Here is a 19,004-nt window from a genome sequence, read left to right on the forward strand (position 1 = left end):
CAAGAGGTTGTAGAAATTCAAACACTTTTTCACTAGTATCAAAAGGAGATGTTTTAAATTTTGTGTGATAATTCTAGAACAAAATCTAAAGCCAAATTTTATTTTGTTGTAGCATGTAATGAGAGGAGGAAAACTATGAGCTATATTTTTATGAAAAATAAGATTATAACGAGAAGATTGTACACCTAAATATGGAAAATTTTTGGGGAGATTGTTTTTGAACATGATTATAGTCTCGCTAAGTGTGAACAATATATTTGTGTTCTTTTCAATAATCATTCTATCAATAGTGTCACTAGAAATTTCATTGATGCCTACTTAATGCTCTCTTTATTGGAAGCTTATCATCCAAGGAGAAGAGGGGATCTATTTCTTGTCACAAATGAAATGAATATTTTGGAATTCAATCCAAATGATAGAGACCAACACATTAAATGTTTTTTTTTATATTAATAGTAGTGAAAAATAGGTGACTAGTCTAGAGACACAACCATAATGAAAGAAACACTATCAATTGACAGACAACTCACTGATAGGAAACATAAATAGCACACTAGTCACCCATTAACATAAAAAATAAGTATCTATGAGAGTTTTCTAATCTACTAATGGATAGACATAAGGAATTATGAACAAATAACTTAATAGAATTATGAGATAATAACAAAATGACTATTTGAACATTTTAAATGCAAATAGAAAATTCACATAAACCATGCATGCAAATCAAATAAGAGCTTGACTTAGAATTTAGAAAAAAAAAACATATATAAAATCAGATTATATGCAAACAAGAATGATTCGTAGAAAGTATCATATTCCTCTCAAGTTTCTACCATAATATAACCTTCCAATGATATAACTATTTGTGAATTACCACCACATAACAATAAAAGCCTCAAATAAACATCTCTATTCTAATATTAAACTAGAAGGAACGCATCCCACACTTAATTATAACTAAAGCATAATCTTTGTCCTTCCACTTGCAAATATAAAAAATAGATCTTCTAAAATTATGGTGAAATGAACACTTCTCTAGTCTATATTTGATCAAGCATTGAAAAAGCGTTACGACCTAAATTTATTCACCAAAATATTTAAAACCAAACTATTGTAACAATAAAATCAAACATTTTATTTTATTTTATCAATGCAAGATTGCTCTCACATCACATCCTCCTCCATCAACATTTAAGTTTAAATGTGTGATTGTTTTGTACAAGGATCATATGGAACTACCGGCTTGTTCTTGTACCAGCGCGCCCAGAAAAGGTAATTGAAAACATTAAGCATGCTGAGAATAGCAAGAAACCAGTAGAATAAATCAAGATTGTTGCGGTTGAGGTTGTTGCCACCAAGCCAGCCATGGCTCTTTGTTATCTTCCGAGTTGCAGCATTAACAACATCAACGAAAACACTGCTGAGGAAGTACCCCAATGACAATGAGGCATACGTAAAAGCAGTGGCAAACGATCTCATCGTTGCAGGAGCTTCACTGTAGAAGAATTCCAGCATACCCACAAACGTGAACAGATCAGCAATTCCAAAAACAAAGTATGGAAACCCCAGCCAGAATACACTCATTGGAATAGGCGGCATAACAATTGGTATATTGTCCACCATTCCATTCTCTGTCGCCACATGCTTCCTCTTCACCTCCACAAGAGCAGCAATGGCCATCGATACTGCAGATAATACAAGTCCAACTCCTATTCTTTGCAAGTGAGTAATACCAGATTCATGTCCTGTGAATTTCCTCGCAAGTGGAACGAAGAATTTGTCGTAGATTGGAGTGATGACGTTTAGAAATACAAGAGGAATTACAGGCAGAGATGCAGCTGGGATTTGAAAATGCTTTCCCATGCTTCTATCCATGGTTATCCCCTGTGAAACAGAAAACGTCTGTAGTTGTGCTAAGCATGTGCTCAGCAAAACCGTGCTTGCAAATATGGGCATCATTCTCACTATTATTTTGGTTTCTTCTACTTGGGTCACGCTGCACAAACTCCACGAACTTTTCCCCTTGCTATAATCGTCTGCTTCTACAGCCGCTTTGTCAAGAAATCTGTTCTCTCCGTGCAAGACAAAACAGTTAATTATCCATGATTTTGACAGTGTTTTTTTATCAGTAACGTAATATAAATATACGTACTTGAATTCGTCTGTATGAAAAAGCCTCTCGGTATGCACGTACGCTTCCTCATCGTACAGCTCGTGTAGATCATGCGGATTCTCTGGAGTTTTAAGCTTTCGATTTTTAATTGCAACCATGAATACCTGATTTCAATGTTATTGAATTATTAAACAAGAGTTCTGTTCCTGTCTATTGTGAGAAGTAGAAGGAAATAATTTAACAAGATTGAAAGATAGATTTGTTTTTATGTAAACTTAATTTATAAACATTGCTTTGATATGCTAATGCTTATAAGAAGTCTTCAAATCTTCCATCAATTTTTAGATTGAACTAATTCTTAATATTAAAAAAAATTGTTTTGTTTGGTCAGATTGTGTGTTGTTTGATTTTATGGTTGTGAGTTGAAGACAAAGATTTTGGAAGAGATAAATGAAGTCTCTCTTGAGCTGTGTCGATTTCTAAGATAAAAGTTTGATAGATATAATAAAGTCTTGTCTACTTGTGTCAATTTAGTAGCAAGAAAATTATTTTACAACTATAGACTTATTTTTTATAATATAAATATAATTGTTAACATATTTTAATACAATACTTATTTTCTTTTAATTTATATAATGTATCGTCTGATTTAGTTTATAACTATAATTATCATATTGAACTAAATTAATAGTAGCATACATATTAGAAAGAAGAAAATCATTTTAAGCATATATAATAGGTAGAAGCAATTTTATGATGAAAGAAAGAAATTAAATTTCTTAAAATTAAATAAAATAAAGATATTATATTCTTTAAAAATATAAAAGTAATACAAATCTAATCTTTTTATTTTATTTTTTGTGAATATAGAAAGATGTATAATATATTTATTTTCAATCAAACTTAATAAATATCTTCATTATTATTATTTTAAAATTTTTGATTAAGAAAAGCAACAATAAATGGGTTGCTGATCCGAAGTACAATTAGAACTCTAGACACTAATATTTATTATGACTATTTTAAAGTTATACTAAATATTGGTTTATTTTAAATAATTGAAATATTTTGTATTTGAAAATAATTATGGATAAACGTAAAAGAGAAAATAAATAAATAAATAAAATATTATGAAAATTTATGTACTTATTATTTTTATTTTAAATATCTAATAATTTACAATAAATCATTAAAGTTTGATTTAGACATATTTAAATAGATAATTATTGAATGGACTAAAAGAATAAATTTTAATAATAACATATAAATGAAAGTAAAATATTGATACAAAATATTCCAAGTATCGTTCCACTTCAATGAGATCTTTGGCCGATTTTTAAAAAAAAAAGTTTTAATTTTTATTAAAATAGAAGGAACTGATTTGATTTTGTACTTTTATTTTGGCAGTTGCAGGCCGGAAGGAAAATCGTGAGGACAGTATAATAAATATTTTGACAGTGAAATAAATACTTAAAGAAACTAATCAACAACTTGCGCAATATTTCTTGAAACTTGAGAGCAGGAAGACCTTTTGTAAATATATCTGCCAATTGCTGAGTTGTTGGAACAAAGGTTGTGCGGATGACATTGGCTTGCACATTCTCTCTAACAAAATGATAGTCGCCTTCAATATGTTTAGTGTGCTCATGAAACACTGGATTGGAAGCAATATGCATAGTAGCCCGATTATCATAGAATAATGGAGTGGGTAGAGATGAACCATAACCAAGGTCTTGCAATAGAGCGTGAAGCCATATAATTTCACTGGTAGTTGATGCCATTGCTCCATATTCTGCTTCAGCACTTGAATGAGCAACAACACTCTATTTTTTACTTTTCCATGTGACCAAGTTACCTCCAAAAAAAGTACAATAGCCAGTTGTAGACCTTCGATCAATGGGAGATCCTGCCCAATCAGCATTTGTATAGGTAGTAATAGATTTATGGCCAGTCTTATGCATCCATATACCTCTTCCTGGGGACCCTTTTAGATACTGTAAAATTTTGGTAACGGCATGCATATTTTGAGCCTTGGGAGCATGCATGAAATGATTGACCAAACTAACTACATAAGAAAGGTTAGGTCGAGTAATGGTTAAATAGATTAACCTGCCAACCAACCTTTGAAACTGACCAATATCAGACAACAATGTACCAGTATCATCCAATTTTCTTCCGCTATCCATTGGCGTATCTGATGGTTTGATTCCAAATTTACCAGTTTCTTGTAACAAATCCACACATACTTTCGTTGATTAAGAAAGATGCCATTTTTTGAGTAGGCAACTTCTAATCCTAGAAAGTACTTCAAAGTTCCCAAGTCTTTAATGGCAAATCTATTGTGTAGCATAATTTTTAGCTTAGAAATTGCATTTTGATCATCACCAGTAATGACTATATCATCAACATAAATTAGCACAACAACAATACTGGAGTTACTTCTTTTAACAAACAAAGAAGGATATGCATTACTTCATTTCAGCCCATTCAGCATAAGGACAGAACTAAGCTTAGCATACCAGGCTCATGGAGATTGTTTAAGCCCGTAGATTGCCTTTTTTTAACTTACATACTAAACCAAACGTGGCCTCTTGCGGATGCCCAGGTGGGATGCTCATGTAAACTTCTTCTTTAAGATCACCGTGCAAGAATCCATTTTTGACATCCATTTGAAACAATTTCTAGTCTTGATTAATGGCAAGGGAAATGAGGACCCAGAATGTGTTCATCTTTGCAACAGGCACAAAAGTTTCCTGGTAATCTATGCCATATGTTTGTGTGAATCCTCTAGCAACAAGTCTGGCCTTATGTCATTCTAAGGAACCATCACTATTGTATTTCTTTTTGTACACCCAATGACATCCGACAGTTTTCCTTCTTGGAGGTAGCTTAACAATCTCCCATGTGCTATTGTCATCTAGAGCTTGTAGCTTGTCTTGCATAGACTTCCTCCAAACTGCAATGGAGTTAGCTTCTCTAAAAGTTTTAGGTTCTTGAGTATGATCAACGGTACTCAAGAAAGCTAGGTGAGACTGAGAAATATTATTATAAGATAGGTGTTCCTATATAGGATAAGATGTAGCATGATAAGTGAAGAAATCTTTCATTCGCTCTAGAGGATGAGTTGCTCTACTCGATTGTCGAGTAGCTTGAGGAGATGTGGGGATTGGTGTTGCTTTAGGAACTTCTACATCATGATCAGGAATAACATCCTCATTGGTAATGGTAGGAAGCGGAACCGGGTGAGATATAGACTCCCCCTTGGACCGACTCCCAGATTCAACACAAGCTTTAAAAAAAGATTTAGATTCCACAAAATGGACATTACGTGAAACAAAAATTTTACGAATGACTGGATCATAACATATGTACCCTTTCTTAGTGGAAGAATACCCAAAGAATACACACCAAGTAGAGCGAGCTTCTAACTTATCTTTGTGTATTGCTTGTTGGTGCACATAACAGACACATCCGAATACCCTCAAGTGTGAGATGTTAGGTGTCCTATTTTTTTGTATCTCTAATGGTGACTTGAACTTAATAACATGCCTGGGAAGACAGTTGATCAAATATGCAGCGGTCAATACACCATGAGACCAATATTGTTTTGGGACCTTTGTTTGAAACATAAGGGCCCGTGTTGTTTCTAGGATGTGTCGATTCTTTCTTTCGGCCACCCCATTTTGTTGTGGAGTTCTGACACAACTTGTTTAATGAATAATGCCTTGGCTTTGAAGATATTATGAAAAATATCCTTTAACATATTCAGTACCATTATTAGACCTAAAAGTTTTAATTTTAGCACCAAACTGATTAAACACCATAGTATGAAAAACTTTGAAGACACAAGTCACTTTAGTTTTTGATTTTAACAAGTATAACGAGGTAGCATGAGAAAAATCATCAATAAACAACACAAAATATTTATATCCATCATAAGAATCAATAGGCGTAGGTCCCCATAAGTCAGAGTGAACTAATTCAAACAACTCAGTAGACATAGAAGATGAATCCCACAAAGTATGCATTCTCCATAAATAGCAATCTATAGATAGAAACAAATCCTGTTGACATAAGTTGAACAAGGAAGGATAGAACAACCAGAGCATTAGATGGAGCATTATGAGAAAAGAAACTAATTTTACCACTCCCTAAGGCTGAAATAGTAGTTCCATTTGCAACAGAGATATCATGCTTATCAGTTTTCAGAATAAAATTGGTTATTAAAGAAGGACTATTGGCCATATGATCTGTAGCTTCGGAATCAATAATCCAGGAATAAATTTTGGAATTGGAAGTAAGATAAGCATGAAGATTACCTAACATGTGAGAGGAAGTGGATGGACTGTTGCTAGAAGAGATAGTCTTACTGAGTTGTTGAAGAAGATGACCCAACTAATTGATTGAAAAAGAAGTCTCGGCTACAACAACATGATCCTTCCGACCCTTATATTCAGATTTGAGATGTGGATGTAATTCCCAGCAGCGATCCTTGGTATGCCCAATTTTCTTGCAGTGATCACATTGATAGAGTTCCTTCTTACCCTTGTAGCGAGAAACATTCTTGTTTTTGTTGGAAAATGAGACTTTCTTTTATCATCCTTTTCAGCCAAGAGGACACCAGATTCAATCTTCTCCATTGAAGTTTTGGATTATGAGCTCATAGTCTTTCTTTGAGTTTCCTCTCATTGAATAATAGCACAAACACCAGCAAGAGTGGGTGATGTGGCATCCATCAGAAGATTGCGCCTTATGTATTCATACTCAGGCTTCAGACTACAAAGTAGTGAGAAAATTTTATCCTCCTTAGCTCGTTTCAAAAGAGTTTGGGCAACAGTGGTATGTGGACAATACAGGTTCAATTCGTCCCACAGTTTTTTAAGATTTCCAAGGTATTCACTAAAGGTTTTCTCACCTTGTTGGGCTGCAACAATTTCAAGAGTGAGTTCAAAAATATGGGTAGCATTATTTTGGTTCCCATATAATTCAGCAATTGAATCCCACAGTTCTTTTGCTGAATTAGAAAAAGTGAAAATTTCAGCAATATGAGTTTCCATTGAATTGAGTAACCATGATCGAACAAGTTGATCATTGGATATCCAATCCTCATATCCCAATTCAATAGCTTGAGGACACTTTTTATCACCATTAACGAAACCAAATTTTTTCTCGCCACCAAGCGACAAAGTAACAACTCTAGACCATGCTACATAATTGATACCATTTAACGGAATTGATGAAAGTCTCCAACTAGGATTCAAATTGAACTCAGCCATGAAAAAAGCAAGGAAAAAACACTTACAATGAAAGTCTCTATCGCAGATTCAGAACACACCCAATTTCTGAGGCAGAGGATAAAGGAACCCGCATGAACCAGTAGTGTAGGTGCAAAATTTGAAGAGGATAGATCACATGGCAAGGCCAGTGATCTCACAACAAGAAGAGGCTTTGATGTTTGCAGAGAACCCGAAATCGCGTAGCACAGAGCAAGATCGTGGGTTTTAGAGGCTAGGTCACGCACTAGGAGCATAGAAGACGGCTCAGGAACAAGCAAAAACAACCACACACCCTCGATTTAGCTTAGGAACAGGGAAAAAATGGCCACGAAAAAGGGTTTTTGCAGGCAAATGGCTCGAAATAATGGAACAGAAAAAATTGAGCGGCCAAGAAGAAATCCTAGGTCTCCCGTGACGGAATCAGGCCAAGACCCGCTCTAATACCATAAAAAAAAAATCAAATAACACACAGATAATCAAATAACACACAGATGTATGTGGTTCGGCTGTAGCCACATCCACTGGAGAAGGGAGAGAGTATGTTATATTCATTTTGTGTGTATCAAGAGATTACAACAGCTCTACATATAGAAATACATCAGCCTTAATTAGAAGAAGGCATAGATTAAGACGAATCCAGACGAATCCCACAAAGTATGCATTCTCCATAAATAGCAATCTATAGATAGAAACAAATCCCATAAATCTCTCTTCTCCAACAATACTCTTGTTATTATTACACTATTTTTAAAAAAACATTTTTGCATTGAAAAATAAAATAACCCCAGGGGGAATGATTCATGTCAATTAATTAAAGCAGGCTAATGAAAACTTAATTTCTATATACGCAGAGATTTACAATCCATACAATATCAAACGCACGGATACGGAAGATAAAGGTAGAATAATGTGTAGGCGAAGTTATGACCATACCTGTAGAATTCTGGTTAAAGGACTGCTGTGTGGAATTCTGTTACGATAAGTGGTACATCCAAACAAAATACAAAGCATTCCAAAGAAAACAGCTCCAGCCGTAATAGCAAAGCCAACATCCCAGCCCCTATTGTCTTGAATCCAAACTAACACTGTCACTCCAAGAGTTGATCCCACGGTAACACTGAAAAAATACTTGTTGAAATAGGAGGATATGTTTGCTCTCTCATCGGGATCTCTGTCATCAAACTGGTCTGCTCCTAATGGCGGCAAACCAGACTTTGTGCCTCCATTTCCAATAGCTACCAGATAAAGCCCAACAAATAACATCACGCTTTTCCCCCCGCTTAAACTCGCACACCTCGAATCCGGATTTGATCGATCGCAGGGTGGAGGCCTCAGAGAACTGTGGTGGGCTTGTATGAACAATACAAGATATCCCTGCCCAACCAAAAACCAATAAAAAAAAGTTTTTTTTTCAAATGTTTTAAAAATCATTAATGAATATTGAGATTATGAGTTCTAACGATGTGATATAGACTTACGGCTATTTGTATAAGACAGGAGAAAACGGTTGTTTTGAATCTGGTTAACCAACAGTCGGAAACAATTCCACCGAGCAGGGCCAGCAGGAAAGTTGCACCCACGAAATTGGTAAGCGTGGTGGCTGCTTCGGCAATTTCCATATTCATAAATGCAGAGAAATATGTGACCAGGTTTATGATTATTGCCACGTAAGCTAGATTGTCCAGTCCCGCCATTACTGCAATGCACCACACGGGCTCTCTTTAGAATAGATCCATGACAAATATTGTCTTGTAAAACATCATACAATAAGAAGGATTTTTTCTTATATTAAAATGGACATACATACTTTTTTATAACTTATTTTTCCCCTAATGTTTAAGAAATGGCATACCATACCATAAATGAAGATGGTGGAGCGATTTCCACCATGGCGATCTTTACGCGCAGGCCTTCCTTTCCAGTCCACAAATCCTTGCAACTCATTAACATCTGATGATTTGTGTTTGGATTCCTTCACTTGTTCCTGCAAATTTATCTTCTTCATTAACTCAAAAACGTCTATGGTACAATGTCTTATCATTCTCTTAGAAATTAAGTTAAACAAAGCCATGGAAAAGCAGTTTACCATTTTGTTTCGCCTTCAGAACTGAAGAGCAATTGGCCGCTCCAAGGGCACAAACTAGGCTTGCGCAATAAAGCTTACGTTCGTAATACTTTCTGAACCTTAGTCTGCTTATATAAATGAGTTCTCCGAGTTCATCTTTCTTCCCAGTTATTATGAAGATCTAGCGTGGAATCTAAGTTATTACTATTTTTTTTTCTTTTGTTAATCTACATTATTATTATTTTGTTCTTTTGTTTTTGTTACGTTCAATCAGTTAAATTCACTAAAAAGGTACCTTACTCTTTCAGAACAAACATTGGAATCGGTGAGAGACGTTCTCTTAGAGAAAAAGTATCTCGTATAATTTATCTCATTGGAAATTGAAAGCTCGACAACTGTCGTCTGTTCTTTGCTGTGCTTACATTATAATCATCCAAATGTATTATTTTATTTTTCTCTTATTTATTTTTAGATTTATATATTTATTTCTCTTGGCATGTAATATTTCGACCTGCTTACAGTACTGTGTAACAAATTACTGTTTCTTAATACGCTCAGTAAGTCGCTCCAAATATTTTCTAATGATTCCTTAACTAAACGTATTAAATAGTCAATATTAGCTTATTTTTTCTAAATTTTTTTAAAAAAATATGGTCTAATAATCTTTTATCAGAATACATAACATTTTTATTTTTCATCACATAAACCTACACAAATTCCAAACAATTTCTACAGGTTTGATGAAATCTTTATAAGTATATTGGATATACTCTATGTTAATAATTTATTATCATAACATTTCCTTTTTGAAAAATATAAGTTATATTTAAATACATTATTTTCTATCAGTGTCTATCAATTTTCTGGGATCTCGTTAAAATAAATAGTTTCTTCATAACTCTAACAAATATATTTACAGTTTTTTTTTATTAGGCAGCCAAAAAAATGGAAAATGACCTAAAGACAAAAGCCGAAACTCAGCAATAAACCATAATATATTTACCAGTTTAACATTTCAGTTTAAATTTGTTTTATGCCTACATAAAACGATAACAATGTAATCTACCATCTTTAAACGAATAGAAATGATAAGAAAGACAAAACGAAAAATGTAGCACAGATCAATTAGATTGTCAGCATGCTATTTGTGAGAAGCAAAATGCATGTTATGATTGATTGGCAGCAAGCGCCTCAAATTGTCGATTTCATTTTTTTCACGGTACAAGAAGTGCACACCTCTGAGAAAGTTGGCCTTTTTCCCATCGTACAAATCTCATTCATTTAGGACGTAAGCAATGAGCTCACCCTCCATGCTTATAATTCTCTTCCTCCACCCTTCACTCATTCTCTCTATCTATTTGTCACTCACTTTTACTATTTTAAAAAAAGTTAAATGTTTATTTTAAGGCGAGCGTATAGAATAAATAAATAAATATATTCCTATTTTTATATTTAATATTTTTTTATGTAATCAATTAAAAAAATAAATTTGTCTATTATTTTACTTATAATATAGCTATATTCTTATTGACATTAAATTATTTTGTATTTTAATATTGCAATTATTATTATTGAATTGCGATTCTGTTATGAGTGCATTACTATATTTTAGCTTATGCTTAACACTATAATATTATATGTCTATAATCCTCTTAAGCAAGGTTAATTATTTTTAGAATTAAAATAATATTTCATTATATATTTTTATAATTTTTTAAATTAAAAAATATTAAGATTAAATTATTGTTATTTTATAAATTATTTGGTACAAACATTTAAGGGGATTGTGTCAAATGCTTTAGACATAGGAATATGAATCAATGAGATCAGTGAGAGGGTATCGTCCCCATTTAACAAAGGCAAGCTTCAAACTCATGAACATATTGGATTAGTGAAATCATAAGCTCACCATCGCAATGGCCTAGAGAAGTTTGAACCATGGTGTACAAAATAAAAATACTTAACCAACATATGAAATGACAAACTCATTATTATTATTATTATACCACATCATTATATTTTAATTTTACATCCATTCTTATTCTTATCTTTGAGGAAAAAGTTATATAGGAACATTTAATCCTCTATGTGTTCGTATAATATATTATTTTATTATAGAATACAATTATAAAGATTTACTTTTGAGTTTTTATATTAACGAAGAGCTCACACTCTTGAAATTCAAATCTTGGATAAAATAGAATATGTATTAAATGATTTTTTTAATTTTCATTTGTTTCTATCCATTTAATTATTGGTTCATCATTTTAAAAATAAACTACAAAATTGATAATATTACAAAAACCTATGGGCATACCAATAGAAATGTGCATTAGATGAATACCAAGTGAATTATTTTGTTAAGATGAATAGTGAATCCAAACATACAATATAGCTCTTTCGAAAACCCAAAACTTGCATCACATCCCTCATTGTCTTGCACCCACACCAAAATAATTACTCTAAAATCAACTAAATGTTAGTGTTGAGATAATACATACATTAGAGAATTCAAATATATTTCATGATACCCTCCTAAATGCCATGCTAGCCTTGTTGTCATCACTTCTAATGGTTGTGGAATGCAATCCAACAAATAACATTGTTCTTTTCATCCCACTTATGTTTGATCCAATAAGCTACAACATTGAGGCTTTCAATGCCCATAATGTGGTTGTATTAACAATACAAGGCTTCCCTATCATGAAAATAAAATATCTTATTTTCAAATTTATTGATTAATAAGTATTATTATCTATATTTTTGACTACGTTATTTTGTAATCCCTAAATGACATGCACATGTAATAAGTTGTAAAAACAAAAAAATTAACGATTAGGCTTAACAAACACATTGTTTTAACAATTTATTTTCTCTAGGTTATCAGGATCTACCCTTATTCTTTTTTTAATCAATAATTTGTTAATATATTTCCTAGTAATAATAAAATTAGGTACAATATTATTGTTTTAAAAAGTATTTGAAACCATGGTTTATGAAAAGTCCTAACCCACCTATCAAACTACCACTTTCAAAGCAGTTCATCAACCCAATACACCTAGATTAAAGACATCTTCCATTTGACTTGCACTACAATTTTTTTTTTACAATATCGATGAACTCCCACTACACAGACTGTCATTGCATGATTGCCAAATAAGAGCAACTTTAACATAGTATACCAACTTTATAGATAAGAACCACTTATGCAAGCACTACAAAATACAATCTTTACATTTTTGTTCTCCCTTAACAAATATTTCAAACTATTCAACAAAACAAATTATAGGAATACCAAGACACCATATTAATCCATATTTACCTTACCCCTGAGAAACTATGTTTCTCTTCTTGTGCCCATGCCTTTCTTCTGACCTTCATCCCCTTCTTGCCTCCTCTTGTTGTACTTCTACATGAAGCGTATGTAGAATTATCTCATCCTCTACACACAACACGTATTCCAAAATTCCCCATGCCACTGCCATCCTATTCTTAAAGGGATCTTTATTCACATGCCTTGGAGATTGAACAAAAGGTACCATGCCAAACCTTTTTGCTTCCTTAATGTCCTTAATACCCTTTGATGTGCCAAACCCTATGTCGAGTACTTTCCATTAAAATATGGATTCAATCCCTAGTAGCATATCATCCTCCACCAACTTCCTCATCACCCATTTGATCATCACCTTTTACTCTACCAATTCCATCCCCCATGTAAGAATCATTGACATGATATCTATATTTATGTAATATTGATGTCTTCTATTGAAAAATTTATCCCCTAAAACCTCTATAATGACCATCATTACCCTCTCTTTTTTTGGCTTTTCACTTTTTAATTTTAAAAAAAAAATCTTTACCTCACAAAAAAAGGCTTTTAGTCATCATGTTGTGAGTAAAGTGAAATATCCTTCATGTGCTCCACATATTCTCTACTTAAAACACCAATCAACATCACAAAGAAATATTCTATGCTCATGTTCATTCTTAATGATTCAACTCACACCTCACTATCCTATTATACATTTTTTGAATCAATCATTTAATGATGATATCATCTTTTTCATGCACTAAATCATTCTCTTACCTCATCATCATTATCGTCATATAAATTAAGAGCACCAAAATATTGAAGCCTATATAGAAAATGTTTTTGCTACATCATTTTCTTCCCATATAATGTGTGTGATTTTGAACTTATGAAAAACAATATTCTTGTTTAATGAGTAAGAGAACCAATATGGTGTGCAAAAAGGGGTATAAATGACCACTTTTCTATTTTGAAATCAGGTAAACTTGAATTTCAAAGTGATATTCAAAACTTGTGCACTCAAAAATAGGATTTTAGAAAAGAATAAGAATGTTAGAAATCTCACTCTAGTTTCCAAAATTCTATTTAAAAAAAGGTATGGATAAGATTAAGATGTTCAAACCTCTTGCACACAAAAAATTATTCCTAATTTTTTCAAATAAACATAATATTAGAGTAATAAGGTATTGTCTTATTAACTCTATTTTACTTAAGCTAAACTTTAGTAATATAATAATTAATTCTTTTATCAATTTTTATCATGCAACCTAGGTTAGATTCCTATTAGGGGTTTGATCTCCTTTTGTTAGGATGGATTTATGTTTGTAATCCATTCATATGTTGATCACTAGAAATTTATCTTTTTTCTCATCAAAAAATTCTCCTCTATGAATCTGTGAATTCCAGCCTCCACAGCTTTTGTTTCTCTCTTTTCATGAGAGGTATTTGTATGCACGTGATTCTTGGGAGTTGTGGAGTTGAGCTTTCCTCAACTTCAACTTGGTGTTAGAGCTCTAGATCTTCATGCCTATTTTTAATTTATGAGAGGTTTCATTTTGTTTTTAGATCTTTCTTTTTTCTTCTTCTTCTTTAAGAGGGTTTTAGTTTTTAGAGGTGTTTTGTATTGGATCTAGGGGAGCCTTTGATTTTAGTCACTTTGAGCCCAAAAGAACATCATCATTGTGCTTAGAGGATCCATAACCCCCATTTCCATATAAAATACATCCAGTTTGGATGTTGATGAAACATGAGGCATTTTTTTTTAATCCAAAGGTCATATGGCCTCGGGCTTAAAAATTGAGGTGAATTTTTTTTTAATCCAAAAAATTTATAAAGAAATTGTGATTTTTTAAAATCAACGCTTTATTTTGTGTGAATATTTGTTTCAAAATAAATAAATCATTGGGGAGGGATTTTTGAAAACCTTTGGGGCTGGGCATTTTATTTGAGAGTGTGTACAACCATGTAGGTGCTAGTGTCCCCTTATTCCTCCTGTCACGTGAGCCACATGGGGTCAGACAATCCTCCATGCCTTGTGCTTTGTCTTGAGACCTATGCATTCCTCTCCTATAGTTTTGGGCAACCTTTTTTGGGTCCATCAATTATTTTAGGCTCTGACCATGTGACTCCCATAGCTTTTGGTTCCTTGATGCAAGCTTTCTTGGCATGCATTTTTTGGAATCCTCTATTTTTATGTGCACACCTACGTCAACAGTGTAATACTTTTGACAAGGGAATATGTAATGGCTATGATTGTGTAGTCAAAGCATTGCCAACTCTTCCTCTTCTCAACCTTTTCATCTTCTATTGAATGTTACTAGTATAGAATATGAAAAGTTAGTTGATGTTGTTGTATTGTACTAAGAATTATAATTCAAATAGAGATATTGCCCTGCTTGAAGAGTGTATGTAATCCAAATTAGTTGGGTGAACCACTATAAATCTCTGTGTTAAATCTTATGCATTTTGTTGTCTAAATTAGTTTTAGATTTTATATTCTTTTCTGTATTTTCTTCAGCTCAACAATTGGTATCAAAGTTGGTTGAGATTGTTTGATGTTCTAGAAATTGATAAAGATTTACAAGCACCATAGATGAGGCAGATAAGTGGAAAATAAAAAACTTTTCTACACAAAAATATGGAAAGTGCAAATAGAGTCTTTTCTCATCAAGCAAGATTTACAACTTGCATTTCTTGGTAAATAAAAGGGTAAAGGATCATTGACAGATGAAGAATGGGAAAAACTAGATTTGAAAGAAAGGGGAATGATTTTCTTAACTCTCTCAAGTAATGTATTTTTTAACATTTCAGCTGAGAAGACAACTAGAGAGTTAGTTGAGAAGTTACCTTCATTGTATGAGATACATTCAACATAGAATAAAGGTAGGGGGAGTGATGTAGAATCATTTGTATGAATTTAATACATTAGCTATTCAACTCATTTTAGTTGGTATCCCATTAGATGATGAAATAAAATCCATTTTATTATTATGTTCACTTCTAAAAAGTTAGGAAGATGTAGTAATGGTTGTGAGAACTTTAATAGCAACCAAGAATAAGCTGAAATTTGATGAAGTGGCATCCACATTACTTAGTGAAGACATGCAAAGGAAGCACCAAGAATCCTCTTTCGATGATGCTCTAATAGTTGTGAGCACAAGCAATAGAGGAAGAAGATGTGAAAGAGGTAGACATAATAATAATAATAATGGAAAAGGTAGATCGAATCATCACTTGAAGGGCACTTTCTGGTTTTGTGGTAAACTAGGCCACACAAAGTAATCTAGGATGATATAAATGCTACAATTGATGGAGCTTTGGTACTTGTAGCTAGTGACATGGATTCAATTTCGTTAGTTCTCAATTTTAGTGCATCTTTTCATGCTGCTCCATGTCAGAGTGCACCCACAAATTTCCACAAAGGTATGTTTGGTAAAGTTTTTCTTGGGGATAACAAAGAATGTGATATTGTTGAAAAAGAGGATATTTAATTGTTGCTAAAAAATGGTAGTCAATGGCTTTTAAATAATGTTAGGCATATTGCCTCACTCAAGCACAATTTGATTTTATTTAGTCAGTTGTATACACAAGGCTATACTGTTAACTTTGATCTTGAGTGATGGAAAGTGTCCAAAGGTCAATTAGTGTCGGCTAAAGGAAAGCAATTTGTAAGTTTATATATTTTAGAGTTTAATAGTGAAGTGGGAGTAGCCATGCCAGTTGCGGAAAGTAATGTTGAACTTTGGCATAAGAGGCTTGGTCACATGAGAAAAATGGGTCTTGAAGTCATGCCTCAAAGAGACCAACTTCTGGGTCTTTAATCTCTTGATTTGGAGTTGTGTGAGAATTTTCTTTATGGCAAGCAAAGTCACACTAGCTTCATAAGGACAGGTCATGAGGAGAAATCTTATCCATTAGAGCTTGTACATTCTGATGTTTTTAGTCCTATGGAGGTAACTTCTCTCAATGGTGCTAACTATTTTGTCACATTTCTTTATGATTTCACTCAAAAAGTTTGGGTTTTTATGTTGAATAAAAAAAATGAAGTATTTTCAAAGTTTAAAATTTTTAAGGCTATGGTGGAAATTCAGATTGGGAAAAAGATCAAGTGTCTATAAATGAAAAATGGTGGTGAGTTTTCCTCTTCAGAGTTTGATTGTTTTTGAGTAGATCATGGTATTTAGAGGATTAAAAAGTCCCTTATACACCTCAAGAAAATGGTGCAGTTGAGAGATTGAATTAGATTATCTTGGAAAGGGTTCGGTGTATGTTATCACATGCCACTTTGGGGAGAGAATTTAGGGCAAAGACATGCAATATAACATTTAATTTAATTAATCAAGGCCCTTCACCACTTCTATATTTTCATATTCCAAAAGAGAAATGGACTAGTAAAAATAATTTCATTTTCTCATTTGTGAGTTTTTGGTTGTGATGTGTATGTTCACATTCCAAAAGAATAGAGAACAAGATTGGATTTTAAATCCAAAAGATGCATATTTCTTGGGTGTGGAGAAGACCAATTTGTCTTTCGATTGTGAGATGAACTAGTTACACATAAAGTGCTTTGAAGTCGGGATGTTGTCTTCAACAAAAAGTCTTTTTCAGGTTTGCAAAAATTGAACACTACTTCTTCTGATTTTATTAAGTTTGATTTATTTGATAATAGAGGCTACATTCCAATGACCCCTTGAGTTAAATTCAATCCCATCACCATGATCATTTCCCCTACCTCCATTGGAGTCCCTACAATCCCCAAATCTACAATGTGCATTATGCCAAATATTATTGATGCTAAAAATGCCAAAGAGAACATTAACTTGTTTCCACACTCGGTGCAAACTCCATCTAGACCCATTGTTATTTATCCAAGTGCTAAAGTTCCCAAGTATTAATCTAGACTTGGCATTAGTCCCCATACCAAGTGTGACCCTTTATATGGAACACACTCACAAGAAGTGCCCTTCCCACCACCATCGACAACACACCCACATTGACTAGTGACTACCCTGCTTACTCACCTATCTCCAACACGCATCTTGGAACATTGATCTCACAAAGGGAAAATTGATTTTCTCTTCCACCCACAACCCTTTGATTTGGATGGCTCTAGATCAATAGGGACATACCATAATACAAAATAGGGGACTAAAAAACTTCCAACTTCTTTATAAACTCAATAAAATCAACAACACACTACACATATAGGTTCTGCTATTGATAATACAAAATGTATAAATGAAGTACCACAACCAAGTAAATCTACTCAAGATAGGAAATGTCCTTGTAAGTTTGATGACTATGAGTTATAATTTTCTTTATGTTCTGATCAAGCTTAGCCACAAACTTTCAAGCAAGCCTATAGTGATGTGAATTCAATGCATTGGATGAATGCCATGCAAGATGAAATGTATTCTTTGAATGTAAATAATACATGGGATTTGGTTCCTCTTCCACTAAATAGCAAGGCTCTACAAAAAAATGGGTCTACCTAATAAAAGAGGAAGATGGAGGACGTAAAAGGTATAGAGATAGATTGGTAGTCAAGGGATTTTCTCAACAAAAATGTGTGGATTTTAATGAAAATTTCTCTCGAGTAGTAAAAATGCAAACTATTTAATTGGTTTTACGCATAGTAGTAGCTTGGGATCTTGAGCTTGAGAAAATAAATGTCAAAACAACATTTCTACATGGGGATATCTAGAGGGATTCATTAAACAAGGGCAAGAGAATTTATATTGTAGGTTAAAGAAGAGTTTATATGGGCTAAAGAAAGCTCTGCACCAATGGTACTTAAATTTTTATAACTTCATGACACAAGAAGGATTCAATCACTACAAATAAAAATCGTGTGTTTACTGCAAAAGACTTCCTATTGGTGATTTTGTGATTTTACTATTGTATGTTGATAATATGTTGACTACTAGAAATAGTATGCGAGTCATTAATGAGTTAAAGATGCATTTGGCTCTTTATTTTTCCATGAAGGATTTAGGGATAGAAAAGAGGATTCTTGGTATGGATATGATCCATGATAGACATAAAAGAGAAATTAAATTATCTCAAGAAAAGTATAATCTCAAAGTTTTAGAAAAGTTCAATATGTCAAATGCCAAATCAGTTGCCACTCCATTGGCTGATATTTTTGATTATCTTCAAGGATGTGCCCTTCCACTCTAGAATAAAAATGTGAGATGGATGGTATTCCTTATTAGTCAATAGTTGGGATTTTGATGT

The 19,004-nt window shown here is 33.1% G+C and overlaps 1 protein-coding gene across 1 annotated transcript; it reads right to left on the reverse strand.

Moving 5' to 3' along the window:
* Positions 1-1,200: 1,200 nt before the first annotated feature.
* On the reverse strand, positions 1,201-9,397 carry LOC149553130 (protein NRT1/ PTR FAMILY 4.5-like). Its single transcript, XM_089790290.1, has 5 exons — positions 9,250-9,397; positions 8,871-9,088; positions 8,326-8,766; positions 2,156-2,280; positions 1,201-2,068 (listed from the first exon to the last, which is right to left on the reverse strand). The coding sequence occupies exons 1-5, from the start codon at positions 9,395-9,397 to the stop codon at positions 1,201-1,203; spliced, it is 1,800 nt and encodes a 599-aa protein (XP_089646416.1).
* Between the last annotated feature and the right edge of the window lie 9,607 nt (positions 9,398-19,004).

Source organism: Cupressus sempervirens, chromosome 6, assembly GCF_028749045.1.
Source record: "Cupressus sempervirens isolate cs-2001-9-10 chromosome 6, ASM2874904v1, whole genome shotgun sequence".
Taxonomy (NCBI): Eukaryota; Viridiplantae; Streptophyta; class Pinopsida; order Cupressales; family Cupressaceae; genus Cupressus; species Cupressus sempervirens.